The 21,671-nt window shown below is 32.9% G+C and overlaps 1 protein-coding gene across 3 annotated transcripts; it reads right to left on the bottom strand.

Annotated features, from left to right (window-relative positions):
* Positions 1-4: 4 nt before the first annotated feature.
* On the bottom strand, positions 5-18,290 carry LOC132745059 (uncharacterized). Of its 3 annotated transcripts, none has more exons than XM_060733893.1 (5): positions 18,173-18,290; positions 12,939-13,020; positions 10,419-10,601; positions 9,008-9,148; positions 5-5,714 (listed from the first exon to the last, which is right to left on the bottom strand). In XM_060733893.1, the coding sequence occupies exons 2-5, from the start codon at positions 12,982-12,984 to the stop codon at positions 5,494-5,496; spliced, it is 591 nt and encodes a 196-aa protein (XP_060589876.1). In that variant the 5' UTR covers positions 12,985-13,020; positions 18,173-18,290; the 3' UTR covers positions 5-5,493. The 3 variants fall into 3 exon arrangements, with proteins under 3 accessions (XP_060589876.1, XP_060589877.1, XP_060589878.1); XM_060733894.1 differs by lacking the exon at positions 18,173-18,290 and adding an exon at positions 13,222-13,316; XM_060733895.1 differs by lacking the exon at positions 18,173-18,290 and adding an exon at positions 13,187-13,231.
* Positions 18,291-21,671: the final 3,381 nt, after the last annotated feature.

Here is a 21,671-nt window from a genome sequence, read left to right as displayed (position 1 = left end):
GAAATATTGTTTTTGATTTAATTCATTAACATGCAAGTTAAAACATAACAAAACCGGTGTAGATATAAAGATATGATTATTATGCTCTATACAAAGTGTATCACGAACAACCCCTATATCAACCAAGATGCTTAACGCAAATCTTAAGTTTAGATACATATTATTTATTCCATTCGTTATTTCCCATACCATAGTATCACCTTTTTTACACAAACAGTCTTTGAATATTCTTGTATCTTCTAGTATTAACAGATAGCTGAATGTTAAAAAAGATAAACAAAAATAGATAAACTAAAATATCTTTTTCATTTTAGCCAAAGTTAATGTGATATAACATTTTGTTTATTTAGTTAAATTGAAATTAATAAATGTCATGAGTGGTAGTTACAAATCTTACAGTAACTAAGTATTCAGTAGTTTGCAACAGAATTATGATTGAATGTCTCTGATTTATTAAAAAGATAACTCATTCTGTAAAACTGTAAAGAATATAGCTAACTTTATAAATAACTAAATCTATTCATGAGATGACCAATTCTATAAAGAAGCACACCAATACTTTAAATAACTAATTCTATAAAGAAAATGACCAATTTGTAAAGAAAATTACCAATACCATAAAGAAAATTACCAATTTTATAAAGAAAATGATAACAAAAAATAAAATATCCAATTGTAAAGAGAAGACAACATATTCTAATCAGGAGATAATCAACTCAATACAATTTATAGAAGATTCTAAATTCTAAAAAAGGAAAGAATAAATTGTAAAGAGAAATTAAGTTATTCTAAAAAGGAGAATGAATTCTATAAAGGAGATATTTCTATTTTTAAAGGGTGTTTCTCCATGTATTTTATTTTTTGATGTTTAAGTGTCCGTTTGGAGTGCTCTAATAATTTTGAAGGGATTGTATATTTTTTATATCTTTTTTTATCAATTTCTTCATTGTTTAGGGGTGGGGGAAGGAACAGGTTATTCCTATGGTTTCAGGGGTGATTCACAATAAAGGCAAGCAATGCAGATCTACAACTTCCCATCACAGCATAGGTTATACAGCACCAATATAAAGATATACTTATATAATATACATGTGTGTGACATCTTTATATAATACAACAGTAATTGTATAGCATTTTACATGCCAATAAACATATATTGCATAGAATGAATAGAAAAATATCAAAATCAATATCGGATGCAAAAATAATTTTAGGAAAGCATGTGATAACAAGCCGGAAGCATGTGATAACTAATAATATGAGCTGTCAGATTTTCTTATATACTCTCCTTACATACAGGTTATCAAACAGTAATGTAAAAGAAAGATCAAAATATACAGATACATTTCTCTACCAGATCTGAGCATATAAAACATTAATATTACCATATTTGTGACGAAAATTAAATCAACAGTTTAAGTACCAAATGATTACTGACAGATTATCTTTACAGCATATACTAGTACTTAATGCTGGAAAGAAATATCATGAATGTATCATAGGTCAAAACAGAAAAAAAAAAACTATTTCTAATTGAGAAAAAAAAGGAAATTACTCATCAAGATAGTGTATGATAATTATCACATTTCTCATGAAAGAAATATCTTTATTATAATGAACACATCTTATTTCATTGGCGACTTTTAATCCATTCTAACTGACTTAAGCCAAAAATTACTTGTATACATGAATAAATGTTCTATAGGGCGAGTGAATGATATACAGTACTCTAAATATTTTCTAATCCACTGCATTAAAAATAGGCTATTTATAAATTCAGACAACCATTAGGTACAACAATAAGATAAACGAATGAGGTGGAGTAGAATTTCTAAACTAATCACACTTTAAATTGCTAATCAAAATTCTGGGAATATAGCAAAACAAAAAACTCAATACCTGAAGGAATGTTTAAAAAGATATGCAAAACTGGGACAAAAATTCTCATATACATATATCAATATTAAAGCTACAAAAATCGTCTATGGTTTAACAGTACTGAAATACCTGCATATATAATGAGCTTAACAAAAAACATGATAAATAACAAAAGTAAAAATACAAAAAATAAAGTAGTAAGGCCAGATCTAAGATACATGACTATTGTGTATAAACAATGGCACAACACCAAATCATAAAATAATGAACATACAATATATATTTCTACAGATTAAATACATTATATGATAACTTAAGTAAAACCCAAAGTATTATGAACTAAAATGTTTACTTTACATTGTCAGGTACATAAATTTGGCTTTTATTTTTTAATTAACACTAACACTGAAAGATCCATGGCTACTTTCTTGTTTGACTGGTGAAGCAAGACCTAAGGGGACCTTCAGTGCATTATTTCAAACACGAACAAGCACCAAAGTAGAAGCACTACATAACAAACCTCATTACATGAAAGAATCTAGTCCTTGGTAGGATTTGAACCCACAGCATTGACCAAGCAAGCTGTAAAAAGTAATGTTAACCATTCCCTTCCAGAGGCTACTTATTTGGTTCTATGTTTCTGACATTGTGTATATGGCAACATTAAATACAGTATAAAAAAGTAAAATCTTTATCTAATCAACAGTAAAATATACTTGTAATTCCAGCATAAAAATATTGGGTTACTAACTTTGCTTCCATATCCTAATATTTTGGACCCCACTTGTCTAATGAACCTGCTTCCATATGCGCCATTCCTAATTATAGGTAAAAATGGAAAATATTCTGAAACTATCATTTACAATTTTTTTTAAAACTTATACAGTTGACTCTCAATAAGTCAAAATCGCTTTACTCAAAATTCCGCCTTAGTCGAATAATTTCTAAAGTCCCGTCAAATTTCCTTCTTTATCTTTGTATTTTAACTCCGCTTAGGTCAAATTTTGACTTTTTGACTTACCGAGACTCCTGTTTAGTCCCGTCAATTAAAGTGCAACATATTTTCATCTCAATTAGTCGAAGTGTGAAAACAGCCGACTGATCAAAGGTCGGAGACATCAAGGTGAGATGTTGTCATTCGTGATTTACATGTTTCATAGTAATTCTTAATTGCCCGTCATCATGTATTATTAACACGTCGTAAAAATGGCTTTAATCCGTTTCAGGACTTAATTGGTTTTAACAGTTAGATAACTTAATTAAAATTTAATTACATTGCTTTAAGAAAGTTGACTCGTGCCGGTCTGACGGGTGTAGTCAAATAATAGCCTAGGTATTGATGTGTGTTATCAACGTAAATAACATTTGTAAATTAATGTTCCGTCATATTGCATACATTAATTTGTACTTCCAGTTCACGATAGTTGCTAATTTCATTTTCGTCCGATGATCAATTAAATCAAATATAATTGTGTGTTTATGTTTCACTATTAATATACATGTATTAAATTTTGAATGATATATTTTTGTTCATTTATAATTTGTAGTTGTAAGTTATATACCCTCATTTCAATGGTCAAATATTGCAGCATTGCCGCTAATAACAATAACAACCTACTTCTTTACACATTCAATCAGGCACATGTATATACATGTACGAATGTCAATGTAATGGCGGTAGTTCCACATTACTCGAATTCATTTTCTCTCGAAGTAAAATGACCAGTCCCTTGGATTTCGAGTTACCGAGAGTCAACTGTATATGCATATTTCAATAATGAAGGAATTGTAAATGTGTTTAAATTTGCTCTCAGTGTTTTCAACTAGTCAGTTAAATATTCTCTTTATTTTTATTTTACTACAATCATACAAAGTATTTATGTTGATATTTTGATAAAAAATCTAAAAATGGCCATTGAACATTCCACATCACTTGACTAGTTGTAAGACATATTTAGTTTCCATGGCAACAGAATAACGACTAGTAAATCTCTAGAAAACAGCACAATTGAACAATGACTAGCATAACAGAATGCTAATGTTATATAAAGGTTTTGATACTACACCATGGTATGTAAATTATTTAAGAACACAAACCAGCCACACCTGACATAATATGTTCACTAATTATTGCTTTCAACTAATTAATAAATAAGTCAATAAAGATACAAAATAATAAAATTACAAGATGAAGATCTACAAAACATGAGCAATAAAAACATTCCCATAAATGATAATTCAAATACATATAATATATATACATTTTACATGTAAAAAACCAAGAACTGTCCACTTTTCTAATTACACAGGTGTTAATACATGTAGTAAAGAACATCATTCTCATGACAAAAATGACAAAAATCCATTTTAATTAACTTCTGTAGATAGACTGCTTCATTAATATCAGAAAAAATAATGTTTGAATATTGCACCTCATATAATAGGCATATGATAGTGCAAAATAAAATACTTACACAAATTTCTAAGTTGCAAGAATTTTTTACATTAAATTCTTCAGGGAGGAATAATTTTTAAACTGAAGGTGGCAGAATTGTCAGATATGATGTGGAAGGCAATAAAAATATCTTCTTAATGTTTTATGAAATGGACAAAGATTTGGTAAGAAATGTGTAAAGGGGGATATAACTTGCACTATAGGTTCCAGAATTAAGATCTTTGTGGATTCAGACTCGGAACCTTATGCTGGAGTTAGATGGCTTTCCATTTGCTACATATAGTTGAGCTAAAAAATAACATGGAATTTAAAAAACCAAACAAAGAGAAATATATACCTTCCTGTGAATTTGTATGAATAAAAATGGAAATTTCAAAGACAATTATTACCAATCAAACCTTACTTTCTTATCAATCAGAACTGGAGTTCTAATGTAAAACAATTATTGCAATGATTGTTTTGTTTTTTTCATTATTTTTTTTCGGTTAAGTCCAACTTATAGTTTACTATGTTATAATATGCATGTCTTTAAATGATTTTTTTCCTAAAATACAAGTAAGCAAGAAGATCTACATGAATATAAACATTCATCATATAAAAATATATGAAAAAAAGAAGAAAAAATAAAACATAAAAAAAAACAAATTTAAGAAAAAAAAGTTCTTACAGTTAAGTGGTTTTCCAAAAACCAGCAATGTGATTCATTGTACAAATGTGAAACATGCAATTTGGTAATTTGATTTTCTATAAGTTTTCTTTAATATGAGGTGGGCTTTATCACAGATTTCTAGAGTTGATTATCAAACTATATTGAATACAGTCAAACCTGCCATCACAAAAACAAATAAATATTGACTTTATCGACGCTTGGTCCCTGAATCTGATAACATGGCTCTTTTATTGCATAGGTAAAGAAACTTTGCGGCCTTTAGAGATATGCTTTACTAATCTGTGGTTATGGTTCTGAAGTAGTCTGTCTCACAAGTTTGACTGTATTTTCATTTACAAAGAAATTATGTTGTAAGGTAATAAATTTTAGTATAAATTAATCAATCAATCAATCAAATTGACTGACTGACTCATCAATTAATCAGACTGACTGACTGACAAATCAACCAATCAATCAATCAATCAAATCAACTGACCAATCAATCACTCAATCAATCAATTTTTAGAGTATCATCTCTTATCAATGGTTTAATCATCTCTTTCATCATCATGTAACGTTTAGTTGGAATGTGTTGTTTAGATTCCTCATAGTCCTTCTTCAACTTCTCTAATCTGTTATGTAGTCGTAGAAACCTTCTTTCAGCCTTGTCTTTTCTCTTCTTTTTTTCTTCAATGTCTTTGACAATCTCAGCTTTATGCAGTTTGGAAACCTCTACAGAAAATATTATAAATAAACTGTCACTCAACAGAATGAATGAAATGATTATGTCATTTTGATGTAAAGAATATTATGGCCTTATAAATCTTAAATGTACATAATCTGTATAACACTGGAGTTTATTCATTATGAAATAGAATAGCAAAATCATAGAGTCCTGCTGTGAGCATGTTCATTGACTCAACAACTTTACCACCCGTCATCTGCCAAAATATAGTTCCCACTTACATGCCCATCTCCCTGGGGTGTCCTTCAGTCTATATCAGGCTGCTTAATATAAAACAAGCAAATTCGTTGAATTTATATCCCCCGCCGAGTACTGGTTACTATTAACACAACAACTGAAGACATAAAGCTTTATTTATATATTAATCATGGCATAAACAGTAATATTCTTTGAACTTGATAAATATTCAGGGCAATAACAGAGCCATAACTTTGTGTTAAATAGTAAAATCTGGAAATGCCAATGAGATGTATGCATACTACATAACTAATCAAGGGCCATAAATCTGAGTTATAAGTATCTGACTGGAACAAGGCGACTATATGCACATCTCCTCTTAGTATCCCATAAAGTTTCATTGAATTCCGGCCAGTAGTAGCAGAGAAGTAGCGAGGAAACAAATATTTTTCTATATGGATACTGCATAACTAATCAAGGGCCATAACTCTTGAGTTAAAGTGTCTGACCGGAACAAGCCGACGATATGCGCATCTCCTCTTGGGATTGAAGGTTCCCATATAGTTTCGTTGAATTCCAGCCAGTAGTTGCAGAGAAGTAGTGTGGAAACGATTTTTACTCTATATGCATACTACATAACTAATCAAGGGCCATAACTCTGAGTTAAAGGGTCTGACCGGAACAAGCTGACGATATGCGCATCTCCTCTTGATATTGATGATTCCCATAAAGTTTCGTTGAATTCCAGCCAGTAGTTGCAGAGAACTACTCCGGAAACGATTTTTACTCCATATGCATATTGCATAACTAATCAAGGGCCATAACTCTGAGTTAAAGTGTCTGACCGGAACAAGCCGACGATATGCGCATCTCCTCTTGGTATTGATGATTCCCATAAAGTTTCGTTGAATTCCAGCCAGTAGTTGCAGAGAAGTAGTGCGGAAACGATTTTTACTCTATATGCATACTACATAACTAATCAAGGGCCATAACTCTGATTTAAAGTGTCTGACCAGAACAAGCCGACGATATGCGCATCTCCTCTTGATATTGATGATTCCCATAAAGTTTCGTTGAATTCCAGCCAGTAGTTGCAGAGAACTACTCGGGAAACGATTTTTACTCCATATGCATACTACATAACTAATCAAGGGCCATAACTCTGAGTTAAAGTGTCTGAGCCGAACAAGCCGACGATATGCGCATCTCCTCTTGATATTGATGATTCCCATAAAGTTTCGTTGAATTCCAGCCAGTAGTTGCAGAGAACTACTCCGGAAACGATTTTTACTCTATATGCATACTACATAACTAATCAAGGGCCATAACTCTGAGTTAAAGTGTCTGACCGTTACAAGCCGACGATATGCACATTTCCTCTTGATATTGATGATTCCCATTAAGTTTCGTTGAATTCCAGCCAGTAGTTGCAGAGAACTACTCCGGAAACGATTTTTACTCTATATGCATACTACATAACTAATCAAGGGCCATAACTCTGAGTTAAAGGGTCGGACCGAAACAAGCCGACGATATGCGCATCTCCTCTTGATATTGATGATTCCCATAAAGTTTCGTTGAATTCCAGCCAGTAGTTGCAGAGAACTACTCCAGAAACGATTTTTACTCCATATGCATATTGCATAACTAATCAAGGGCCATAACTCTGATTTAAAGTGTCTGACCCGAACAAGCCGACGATATGCACATCTCCTCTTGATATTGATGATTCCCATAAAGTTTCGTTGAATTCCAGCCAGTAGTTGCAGAGAAGTAGTGCGGAAACGATTTTTACTCTATATGCATACTACATAACTAATCAAGGGCCATAACTCTTGAGTTAAAGTGTCTGACCCGAACAAGCCGACGATATGCGCATCTCCTCCTGATATTGATGCTTCCCATAAAGTTTCGTTGAATTCCAGCCAGTAGTTGCAGAGAACTACTCCGGAAACGATTTTTACTCTATATGCATACTACATAACTAATCAAGGGCCATAACTCTGAGTTAAAGTGTCCGACCGGAACAAGCCGACGATATGCACATTTCCTCTTGATATTGATGATTCCCATAAAGTTTAGTTGAATTCCAGCCAGTAGTTGCAGAGAACTACTCCGGAAACGATTTTTACTCTATATGCATACTAAATAACTAATCAAGGGCCATAACTCTGAGTTAAAGGGTCGGACCGGAACAAGCCGACGATATGCGCATCTCCTCTTGATATTGATGATTCCCATAAAGTTTCGTTGAATTCCAGCCAGTAGTTGCAGAGAACTACTCCGGAAACGAAATTCGGACGGACAGATGGACGAACGGAAGGACGGACGGACAACGCCAAAACTATATCCCCCTCCCGATTCCATCGGCGGGGGATAATTACACAGTACACCTATTGATATGATACACAAACCAGTAACTTATTCTATCACCTTAAAGGCCAGTCTGAAAGCTTTCTTATGTTGCTTAGCAACAAGCAAAGAAGCTATTTGTACCAATTTCTGTCATCTGTTATAGTCATTGCAATTTGGTCAGATATACAAGTAGGTACCTTGTTGTCATGATAAACAAATGAAGAAATAACAGCATGAATTGCCCACCTACTATTAAAAGAAACTATTTGGGGTAGAATTACAGTAATTCAAAAGCAAACACTCAAAAGTTTAAATTTCTATAAATGGATAACTGTTACCATTAAAAAACATGACATGAGAAAAGTAGCAATAACTTGTCTAAGTATGTATGTATTCAAGGCTTAATGAGGGTCCATCTGCCCTTTCAGGCAATTAATTGTTATAATCTGCCTACAAATTTCACTAAATGATTCTAAATATGTACATATGTAAGTTGATTTTTTGTAATGTTTACTACTGTGATGCAAGGGAGGCTAATGAGACCATTATGTGCACTACAGAGAAAAAATAATTTGTTTGAATAAAATGCTAAATCAGTTATATGCAAGAATAATGCAGGTACTCTGAGCTTTGATTTCTTTAAATATTCACAGACTGCAATTTAAAATCTGTGACATAACTAAAAATAATTTTGTCCTGACCATATCAACTTTAGAACTCATTTTAATAAATATCAGATATATCTCACCATCTCTTGCTGATGCATCAGACATGCCTGCTGAAAATTGTTTGGCAGCTTTCATCAGGGATATTGCTTTGCCTTTCTCTTCTGCTCCTCCAGCTGTTGAATACCTCGCAGCTTTCTCCATCACCTCATCTGTCACACAAGCTGTTAACAAAATCAACACATTTGAGCCACGTCACGACAAAACCAACATAGTGCGTTTGCGACCAGCATGGATCCAGACCAGCCTGCGCATCCACACAGTCTGATCTGGATCCATGCTGTTTGCTTACCAACTCTATTACAAGTAGAGAAACTGATAGCGAACAGCATGGATCCTGATCAGACTGCGCGGATTCGCAGGCTGGTCTGGATCCATGCTGGTCGCAAACACACTATGTTAGTTTTGTTGTGACACGGCTCAAAATTTTATCTTAATATTAAGACATCAAATAAAGCTTCAATGTGTTGACCTAACTTGTTTTTCACTTCAACACCCCTAAATTTATTTAACAGACTTGCATTGCTTTGACTTTGTAGCTATCCATTGTTTAATTAATGGGTTCTATTCTAATATATCAAATAGCAAATATCAACCAGCATAAGGTCTAGTCTGACTTCAACCTGGTGGGATAAGAAAATCAACAAAGTTGCATTAGCAGTCATTCACAGTTACATGTATCATATTTAACAGAACATAGTAGTGTAAAGTTAGAAAATGTTGACACAAAATAGATATTCTATTACCATGCAAAATATTTACATCCAGACAGTTAAAATATTTTATATTTGAAACTTATAAATCTAAACCCTTCTTACAATAAAGGAAAACAGTGACTTTGTAGATGTTTCTGCCTCGAAATATGAATCTTGGTTCTAAGCCCTACTGGGTCTCAACCATATTTCTCCCTATGATCCCAGTTCTGGTTTGACCAGTTCTGGTTTATCAGATCCAGTTTAAAAGATACACTATGCTCATCTTTGGGAAAAATACTTTTATTGCAGACATTGAATGAAATCTAGTAAATTCCTCCTAAACATATCTAATTTGAATAAGTAAGTGTATAAAACATGTTTGGGAAGATGCTTTCCCTATTACTTGTCAAATGAATGTAATTGGTCTATTCTTATAAAAACTGCCAGTTATTTTTTAATGGCACTATGTAATAATACTGTGTGTAGAGTTTAAAATATAACATATCTTCTCTAAGTGAATTCAAAAGATGTTTATTTTACATTTCCAAAAAGATTGTATAACAATCATCAGTTTTTTTCAAATATCAAATTTAAGCATAAATATATCTTTAAGGTAATACCAGTCCTTGTTCCAGTTCATGGAAGCTGACTTGAAAGTGGCTCAAATGCAAGTTTTCTTTATAATTAAACTAAAATTAACATGCTAAAATTAAACCTTTCTTATAGATTATAGTCTGACCTTTTATCATAGCCTTGAGGTCACCATATCTCTGTAGGGCAAAGTTATCTTTACAAGACTGGTATGTGTGATCAAGGTCATGAACTGCCTTGTAGATGTCTTTATATCTCCTCTCTATGTCCTTCACCTGTGTTGTCAGCTCTATATCCTCCTCCCTTAATGTATCCTTAGTCTTAAAACTACCTGTAAAATATATTATATAACACACCTTGTTATCACATTTCATTAATTTTTATAACTGCCATGTAACAACTTAGTTCCATAAAATATCTGTAAACCATTCATATTCAAAAAACTGTATCCATGCGATTTTAATGTCAATGTGCTTTTCGTTAAATTAAATCAGACAAGTAAACTTAAACTGCATGAAAGTGTCTTCTAAAATTAAAGAAGTAATAGACAGTTTGTTTTTGTTTTTTTGTTTTGGGGGGGGGGGTGGGGGGGGGGTAGGTTTGGAGGGTGGTGTAATAGCCAAGTGGTTAACATGTCAGATTAGAAATCTAAAGAGATTGTTGGCTGCCTGAGTTAAAATAAAATCCCATTAGAGGCTTTCTTTTGATTCTTAGTTAGAAACTTTACATTTATTGCTTAGTATAATAGTAATGATTGGTTCCAGGAACAGACACTCGAGTGTGTCTGTGTCAGTAAGCTAAAACTTTCGACACAGTTGAACTAAAATACATTCCGTATAAGCTAAAGAAGAAATTCACAAAAACAAGAGCTGTCACCCAAGTGACGAATGCCCCCGAAAAGGTTTCTTAAGCATTATGAAAAGAATATAGATATAAAGTAACTAATTGCTGAATATTGTTCTTTGTATTATCGTACCTGTAATCTCTAATTGTGATAGCATGAACCTTCAAAATATAAGTGTGACCTTGACCTTTGAAGAAGGGACATGGTTCCTGGACAAGACAAAATGTTGTTATGAGATAGACAATTGTGCCAAATTATTTCAAAATCCCTCAATGCATGACAAAGTTACAGTCTGGACATGATTGTTGTGTAAGTGGGGACACACAGACAGATGGACATGAGCCTTAACCGCGACATATTGTCTTGATGTGGTAGACATTTGTGCCAATTTGTTTTAAAATCCTTCCATGCATGACAGAGTTACAGTCTGGACATGAATGTGTATCTTCAAACTCTTACCGAGAGAATGAGTACCTTCAAACTATAAGTGTGACCTTGACCTTGAAGGTAGGAACATGGGTCTTTGTCGGGACACATTGTCTTGATGTAATACACATTTATGCCTAGTTATTTTAAAATCCTTTGATGCATGACAAAGTTACAACCTGACCGTATGTGTGTACCTATAAACTCTAATTGTGATAGAGTGAACTTCAAAATGATAGTGTGACCTTGACCTTTGAGGTAGGGACATGATTATTGGATGCGACACATCATCTTGATGTTGTAGACATTTATGCCAAGTTTTTTTTAAAATCCTTCCATGCATGACAAAGTTACAGCCCGGACACGATTGCGTGTACCTATTAATTCCAATTGTATTGTGAAACTTCAAAATGTTTGACCTTGCAGTGTTTTTTTCTTTATACAACTACTACCCTAAAACGGTACCATTCCCAACAGAAAATAGACATTAAAATTCCCAATTTCCAATGTTAAATTCCCAAAATGGCTGTTCAAAATGCCCACAAGGCCAAGTGATTTTTCTAAGATCATTTAAATCCAACATATTCATATAAATCACCACTCAATAGTAGAAGCTGTTAGCTATCTTTATTCATGATGTTAATCTCATTTGTAGCTGAAAAAATGCATTAAAAAAATTCCCAATTTTAGTCAAAATAACGCATTTTTTTCCCAATCAGTCTGGTACCGGCACCATTCCCAAAGTAGAGAAAAAAAACGCTGCCTTGTGACCTTGACCTTTGAGGTAGAGATGTAATTCTTGGACGCGACACATCCTCTTGATGTGGTAGACGTTTATGCCTAGTTATTTTAAAATCATTCAATGTATGACAAAGTTACAGTCAGGACATGAATGTGTATACCTATTTTCTCGAATTGCGATAATGTGAAACTTCAAAATGATAGTGTGACCCTGACCTTTGAGGTAGAGACGTAATTCTTAGACCCTACACATCGTCTTGATGAGGTTGACATTGAGGCCTAGTTATTTTAAAATCATTCAATGCATGACAAAGTTACAGTCCGGACACGAATGTGTGTACCTATTTACTCTAATTGCGATAACATGAAACTTCAAAATAATGGTGTGACCTTGACTTTTGAGGTAGGGACGTGGTTCTTTGAATGCGACACATCGTCTTGATGTGGTAGATATTTGTGCCAAGTTATTTCAAAATCCCTCAATGTATGACAAACTTACAGTCCGGACACAAATTAAGTGGGGACGCACAGACAAACAGACGGACAGACAGACGTTGCGATTATATTACATGTATACCTTTCTTCCGGGGCATAACAAAATCATGGCAAATTCATATGCCATAAAAAAGAAAATAACAACAGAATTAGACTGCGTACCTATATCCCCCATTGTCAACTTGTCCTTCTTTTCTTTCCCCATCATTGCTTTCTGTCATACCATAGTAATCAATTAGCTCATCTGAAAATCAAATCAATGGGTGTACATAAATTTCGTACATTAAAATATTTAAATAGCTTCTCACAGATTTAAAACAGTAGTCATTTAATTAGGTCTGAATACTTTCTAGTACTTTTTTAACAGACTATCATCCTTGTAACTCAACAAAAATATCTAAAATAGTAACCTGGGCTTTTATCAAACTTAAATCCAAAAGCTTACATTTAAATCAAACTTTGCTTAGAATGTATCCCAGTTCAGTAAATCACAGGTATGTAAGTATAGTGGGAGAGACGGTTTATGTCTATGATACAGTTTCATAATCCATTAATCCATATATCTATCTATATTGTGTAGCAGATGTTAGCTTCATGGCTGTCATAACTAATGTATAATCTATACATTGTCTAATATTTCAAGTGACACCTTTTGTATTTATTTTAATCGTCTTTCAGATCAATCTTCATATCAGTAAAAGTACACAATAAACAAGAGGGCCATGATGGCCCTGAAATCGCTCACCTGTATATAGGCACCTGGGCCAAGATCAACTTTAAACCAGGGGCTTTTATTTGAACCAACTTGGAAGACACCCATTAGATAAATATCTAAGCTCTTGCTCTTTGTGTTTTTTATAAGATGATTTTCTAAGTTTTTACTTTATACAAAAGGGGGAAAAACAAAGACGCTGACTACATGATGTTTCATGTTTATAACCCTTTCACTGCCATAGGGACGGCCCTATTATTTTCCGCGTATTTGCCATATGGACGGCTTTTGCCATTTCTATAATATATTATAATAATTATAATAATAATAAAATAATTAAATATATAGATAATTATACCATCGACAATAATTATGTTCTAGCAGATTTGGAAACATATATAATTATTATAATACTAATAACAAATAATAATAATTATATTAAATAATAATATAGTAATTTCTTAGAAAATATTCTAAGCTCTAGCTATTTTTTAATTTTTTTTTTTAAAGAAATTATTTTACGTTTTTACTATATACAAATAGGGAAAATCAATGACCCCTGGACGGCCAATTTTGACCCCAGGGCATTTATTTGAACAAACTTGGTAGACACGGACTAGATGATGTTTCATGCCATATATCTAAGTTCTAGCTCTTTCAGTTTTCTAAAAAAAGATATTTTAAGTTTTTTTTCTTTCCATTGCCATGGCATCCAGAGTTCTGCTTGGAAGTTGACTACCAAAGGAGCATACCTGTGAAGGATGGATGAAATTGGCTTAGCGGTTTATGAGGAGATGATTTTAAAGTAAAAGTTTATGGACTGACAATGCCGGATGAAAAGCAATCACAAAAGCTCACCATGTCACTTTGTGACAGTCACAGGTGAGCTAAAAATTAAGCGTTTGAAACTGCTGGAGTCGGTCAAATTAAACAATTTAGTCAGCAAAAAAGAAGGGATATACATATATTGCAGACTGTTTAAAAAAAAAAAATTCTTATCTATCACCATCTTACTTAGTTGCTGACCTACTTTTCGCAGTTGTGAAGTGTTTTTTTCATAGAGACACATAATTTAAATGAATGGTTAAAGGAATGCTATACTCAAGACAGTTTATGTGAAAACATAATTGCACTGTCAACACTGTCAGAAATTGTTTAACTCAGAATTTTTCATTGCAGGCCCGTCGTCACGATTTTGTTATTGGTGCGGCCAATTTGGTAGGTTTTAGTTAGAATCTAGGGGGGTACGGGGGGCATGCTCCCCCGGAAATTTTTTTATTCAAGGATGCTCTCAGGGGCGTTTTCCCGTATATTTGGCACAGTTTACATTCTGTCGCTAGAACATGTTATAGTAAAATGTTTTTTACATATTTAAGTGCGTCGTAAGTTTTAAGGGTGAAATTTAAGGTTAGCATAACGGACAGGCAGGTGTACATAAAAGATGAATACATGTAATTGATATTTGGCAAATGAAAAATAAACAAAAACTGATGCTGTTATAATTCTTTTAAAGTTTAGATGCATTTTTATCTGATAATTATTGTAAAACAAATACAAGAAATATTACAGTATGTGGATTATTGTTTAACATAAATCACACAATTGTATAAGCTTAAATAACAATCGATGCAATGATGGAAGAATATTGTACATTACGAGTCAACAATAAACGCTTTTTGTTTAGCAGTAACTTGTATTTTGTTCACAATAATCTTACAAAACACAGAGTCTCATTTTATGTAAATTTTCCAAAAACACATCGCCGTCGTTCTCTGGTGGTAATGAACTCATTGGCAATTACACGAACCTTGAGTGAATCTGTCCTGTACTTATATGAATATGTAACACCATTTGATTGTTCAAGCCTACTTGAGACATTGTCGATCTCAGGTATGTCTTTATTCATCTGAGCTCCGAGAATGTCCTTTCACTGTTGGCATTAGTAGCAGGCATTACTAACAAAGTCTGTAACAACACAACGACCTTAGAGAACAGTGCTTGTTCTAGCACCGACTGTTTTGACACAAATTTCAAAGCATCAGGTAGAGTAACAGTACTTTTTCTGATTTGTCAAAATGTGAACGTAGCAGCTGAAGCTGACCTCTAAGATGTCTCGGTAAATATCTATGCCATAGAAATCACAAACAAAACCAAGTTTTCTAGTGAACGCGGTCTTCAAAAGTTGTGCGGCCTTAATAAGTAAATCCTCCACGTTCTGAAGTACGCGATATCTCGGTTGGTCAAATCTCTCTTTAACACTGGCCATGGCAAGATCGATTGCTTCAAATTACTTAAGCAGGAACACTGCACTGTAATTATGTAATAGAGTAAATTAAATGAGTTTATTAGTGAATTTATTTCAGGAGTTGAATGAAAATATATTATGCGAGCCTCTGGCGAGTATAATATTTTATTCAACGAGTTCAATAAATTCAGTAATGAACTTACACGAATTTAATATTCTGTTTATGACATACCAAAAATAAGTACCTTTTGAAGTGAAAAACAACCATTTTTCATTGACGCCCATATGGATAGAAAAACGCTAAAATTTAGTGTGTATAACGCAAATGACGTCAAAATATATTTTCACGGCCGTCAGAGCTCCAGATAGCGTGCGTATAAGCGTAAAATACGCATAGAAAATCTAAAATACGCATCACTTTCAAAATTCGTGCGTCACAGTTACGCACAACAAAATGAAAATACGCTCGTATGTCAAAATTTATGCGTAAAAGAATAGAAGTGTAAACATTTGATATGTAGAAAGAAAATGTTTTGAGCATAAAAATACAATATATTTCCATTTTATTGCATTGAAAACTAAAAATTCTGTTGTCAACAACGCATGTTAAAAACGAAAGTAGCAGGAAATACAGAAGGGAGGTAACTCCCGTAGATCTATCAACCTGTGAAATTATTGAAGAAATTTGTGCCAGATAATCATCGTAGGAGTTAACACAGTATTAAGTTTGTTTAGGCATCTATTGACATACTTATGCCTCAATATAAACAAAAATATATTTTAATTTCTTTAACTTTTGTTGTTAGAACAAAATAACATGTTTTTTACCTGCAGTTTTGTACTCAATATTTTCGTACCCAGTCTACAGTTACGGACAATTTTCTCTCAGACCAAGACTTTTTTCAAGGAAAGATAAAAAAAATCTTGTTTATGTTCTTTTATTCTAATTTCAACTATAATTGTTCAAACTGGAGTACATGATAAGGTACATGCCAACAAAAATAAAGAAAGAAAAATATTGACTCCTAGAAAATAAAATAACTTGAGGGCATCCACTAGAGGAAGTTTTGGAGTCATTTACTCCTTCATTTGGCCTGTGACTTCCGAAAATCAATACTTTCCTTCTTTACCTATATAATGTGACTTCCAATATCAGAGATTTTGAAGTCTTTGACTTCCAAATTTTGAAAATGGAAGCCCTGATAATTTTGCTGTGTATCCTAAACTTGAGTTCCAGTATACTCTGGAAGTCTGACTTTACATGGCATGTTTTGTATTGTTTCACATTAAATCAGTATTTAATTTGTAAAGGTTTTTCTTAAAAAAAAAGAAAATAAACAAACAAACAAACACAACAATAAGTTTAATTTGTTTATAAAAAATGCAAAATGCTTTTTTGACAGATTTTACCCCTTAAGTTTTTCAGAATTTGCATTTTACCCCTCACTCTAAATTTTGAGGGGTAAAAACCCCTTGGCCAAAAAAATTATCTGGAGCTCTGGGCCGTGCAATAACATTTTCACGGAGTCCCAAAAACAGCACGGATATGTGATAAAAATATGACTTTTGAACAGTTGGCGTGTACGATCAATAAAATGTTATCAAGTTCTCAGAGAATTCAGGCATACTAGTTTAAGATATTCATAATGCAAATGTTACCGCGTAGTGCATAAGGGGCCAGTTAAGTGTCAAATTGCTAATCAGTGATGTGTGTTTTTTTTTTTTCGTTTTTTTACTCATTTTTGGCCAAAATATTGGTCCGGCCAGGGCCGGACTATCGACGACGGCCTTGCATTGGACAAAAAAATAAGGGCAAAAACTAAATACAGACAGATATCTGATCTATGTAACCTTAAATTACTTAATAATTATATAAATGTTGAATAAAATGCATTTTGTGGTTAAAATTGTATAATTTGTCCAATGAAATCCTTCCATTTTTCCTAGTTTTGTGGTATGCTTAGTATTATCTACTCTGCAACAACTAAATGAACTTGTCATTATATTTTACTAGTATACTTTCCTATTAAATCAGCTTATCATACTCTAGATGTGTCAATATTTAAAACATTTTTTCAACCATTAAATAGGTAACTAAGTGTTTGTATATAAACAAAAGTGATCAGTGTTAACATGTGTCGAAAATTTATTTTATTATAATTAAAATATTTATACCAAGGAACGGTTTTTTGTGCAAGCACATGGTAATAGAATTTATATTTTTACGCCGAATCGTTAAAGATCATTTTCTGTACTGTACATGTATTATGATAAAAAACTGATTTTCACCCGGAAATAAATACAGTACCCCGTAGTTGAGTATCCGAACAGTGCTACACATTGATGTAAACAGTGTTTATTTCATTAACGGTAAATATGTGTGTTCAGCATTTATGTATGATTGTTAATTGTTTATTTAATTTAAAATTGCTGCAATACCTGTTCAGGAAAGTATGTTTGTTTCAATAAAAACGAAAGTTTAGCTTTAGTCTTTCTGGTTTGTTGTTGTTGTTTATCTGTTTAATTACGAATAAATCTGTAACCACATGGCCATTTCATCCATCGAAGGCAATCATAATTGTGCAGTCAATCCGATTCTTATTTACAAGCACTTTAAATTAGGGTGCTATATAAAGCTTGAAATAAACCCCTTCCCCTGATGAAGAGGATGGATGGCCATCCCCCAAGAAAAAGAAAATCTTCATGATTTATAACATAACATAACATAAGTGGGGTCGGTATATTTTGCAGACAGCATTTGCAGACGAATTAAACGTAGATCTCGAGGGATTGCTGACAATTTTATAGGGGGTGTTTTAAATCTTTTGTCGTAAGGTGTGAATGGGAAAGATACTGATTTAACTAATACAAGAAAATAGTAGTATCTACAAAATAAATATAAATTTAAGAACACAATTTGGAATGATAGATAATCTGAATTTTGCAGAGAGTATGTTTACTGAATGTTACAGACAAGATACATAAAAACAAAATATGAAATAATTGGTGAAACTAATGAAAATCCATATTTTGCAGAAAGTATTAAGATTGAATTTTGCAGACAAGTTAAAAAAACACAAAATATGAAAAGATATGGGTGAAAATTGTAAATCAGTATAATGATATAGATTGCATTTTGCAGACAAGTTAATTAAGCAAAGAACAAAAGATAAAGTGATAGATGAAAATGGTGCACATGTATATCATTACAGTGCAGACAGAATTGATATTGAATTTTACAGACAAGGTACACGAAGAAAAAATATGAAATAATTGGTGAAAATAAACAAAGTCTGTATTTTGCAGACAGAATCAATTTTGAACTTTGCAGGCAAGCTACATAAACAACAAAATATGAAATAATTGTTGAAAATAATGAAAATCCGTATTTTGCAGACAGAATTATGATTAAATTTTGCAGACAAGTTATGAAAAGATGGGTGAAAAAAGTAAATCAGTATATATGATATAGATTGCATTTTGCTGACAAGTCAAATAACAAAGGATTTTGCAAACAAGTTAATTAAGCAAAAAAACAAAAGATAAAGTGATAGATGAAAATGATGTACATGTTTATCAGTACAGTGCAGACAGAATTATGAATTTTACATACAAGGTACATAAAGATCAAAATATGAAATAATTGGTGAAAATAAGTAAAGTCTGTATTTTGCAGACTGAATCAATTTTAAACTTTGCAGACAAGTTACATTAACATCAAAATATGAAATAATTGTTAAAAATAATGAAAATTCGCATTTTGCAGACAGAATTAAGATTGAATTTTGCAGACAAGTTAAATAAAGAACAAAACGAAAATGGTAAATCAATTTATATATTATGTAGACAAGTTAAATAAAGAGGGATTTTGCAGACAAGTTAATGTATAGATGCAATAAAAACATCAATTTTTCTCCAAAATTATGTGTAAGGCCACGTGTTAACATGGAAAAGCTCGATTTTGGGTAATTCCAAGATTTTTCGTCATTTTTTTGTTAACCTTTTACCTAATATAGGCGTGTTTTGACGGCTTTTCACTTTACCATTCAGGCCTCAAATAGTGAAAAAGCCCTATTTAGGCCCCAAACACTGTTTTTCGTTTGAGAAATGTTAAAAAAGTGATCACTTTTTGAGCGCAATTTTCTATCAAGAAGGTACATCAAGGGGGTGTCACTAAGCACTAGCCCCCCCCCCCCCATCATCGCCAAGAAAATTTTGAACTTGTTAATGGCCTCAGGTCTATTTTAGGGTAACTAGTAACCCACGCTGAAAAGCTTTTACTCTATCTCAATTCATTAAGATGTTGCAGCACTTGGAAATCAGTTTTAATTAAAGAAAAAAAAACAACAACAAAAAACAAAAACAACAGCGCAAAATAGTGATTTTTGACAGGTTTAAGACGGTCTTCGTTTCCATGACAACAGGAAATTTAAGATTGAGCATGCTGTTACAAGGCTAAGGTCCAGACAACATGTGTGCAAAGTTTGATCAGTCTTGAAGCGTTTTTATAGTTTCAGAGCAGTTTGAAATTGTAACAGGAGGTTTTTCAATGAAAATAGCCATTTTTCGCAATATAATCATGCGCTAAAAGGTTAAGATCGAAAAGAACAAAATATGAAATAATCGGTGAAATTGAAAATAATGAAAACCCGTATTTTGCAGACAGAATATAAGATTGAATTTTGCAGACAAGTTGACAGTTGACAAAGAACAAAATATTAAAGAAAAAGTCAAAGTGGTCAATCAGTTTATTTAATATAGATTGCATTTTGCAGACAAGTTAAATAAAGAATAATTTTGCAGACAAGTCAAGTAAGGGACAAAACATGATATATTTTTGGCCATGGTTTCACATTTTAGGTGAACATTTTAAAGTAGAAGTGTCTATATTTTTTCCCTGCAAACTTTAGACTTTACAGAAATCCAGAATGCATGCTGCACGTTAGGGTGTTATTAAAATTGTAATCGAACTATAATACGAAATGTTGCATTTTCCCGTATACATTTTAAAAAAAAATCATATTTCTCTTTTCTCAAAAATTTCAAACTTAAACATATATGCAATGGCGTTTTAAACTTGTTTGTCTCAATTTTTAAAAAGATTGCATTATCAGGTGCACATTCTTATATCTTAGACATTGCACGTAAGCCCCCCCCCCCCCCTTAACAATCAAATGGCTTGGGCGTTTTGGGGGTTTCATGAATGATGGAATGAATGAATGAATGAAAAATCAAATAAGTATCTGAATAAATAAATTCTATTATTATTTGTCATAATGCAGGTTATATTTAATTAATAAGAGATTAATACACGGCAGAGTAGGGCCGGAAGGTGATAATCGGCCCGCAAAATGAATAATGGCCCCGAGGGCCGATTATCACATTCCGGCCCTACTCTGCCGTGTATTAATCTCTTATTGTTTCAGTTTGTGCACGTGAACATGTTCTGCGGGCTGATAACTAGTTCTCGGCCCCGGGCCGCAAACTCATAATAGGTCACGTGACACTCATAATCAGTTGAAATCATAGGCAATTTTGTTACTATATATAGTAACATGTTCTGCGGGCTGATAACTAATATACTTCTTGATTCTACTGCTTTGAACACACAAACAGTAAACATCTCTGTACAGAACAGTCGAAGTGTAAACAAGAATTTCAATATATAGTAACAAGTGTATTAATAAGAGGTTAATACACGGCAGGAGAGGGCCGGAAGGTGATAATCGGCCCACAAAATGAATAATGGACCCGAAGGCTTTAGCCCGAGGGCCATTATTCATTCAGGGCCGATTATCACCTTCCGGCCCTACTCTGACGTATATTAATGTCTTTAATACACTTTGTTTCAAATATAGTAACAAAATTGCCTATGATTTCAACTGATTATGAGTGTCACGTGACCTATTATGAGTTTGCGGCCCGGGGCCGAGAACTA

The sequence above is a fragment of the Ruditapes philippinarum genome, unplaced genomic scaffold, assembly GCF_026571515.1.
Source record: "Ruditapes philippinarum isolate M1 unplaced genomic scaffold, ASM2657151v2 ctg2578_1_1_1_1, whole genome shotgun sequence".
In the NCBI taxonomy this organism is placed as follows: Eukaryota; Metazoa; Mollusca; class Bivalvia; order Venerida; family Veneridae; genus Ruditapes; species Ruditapes philippinarum.
The sequence above is the reverse complement of the archived record's forward strand: the minus strand, read 5'-3'. Positions and strand labels throughout refer to the sequence as shown.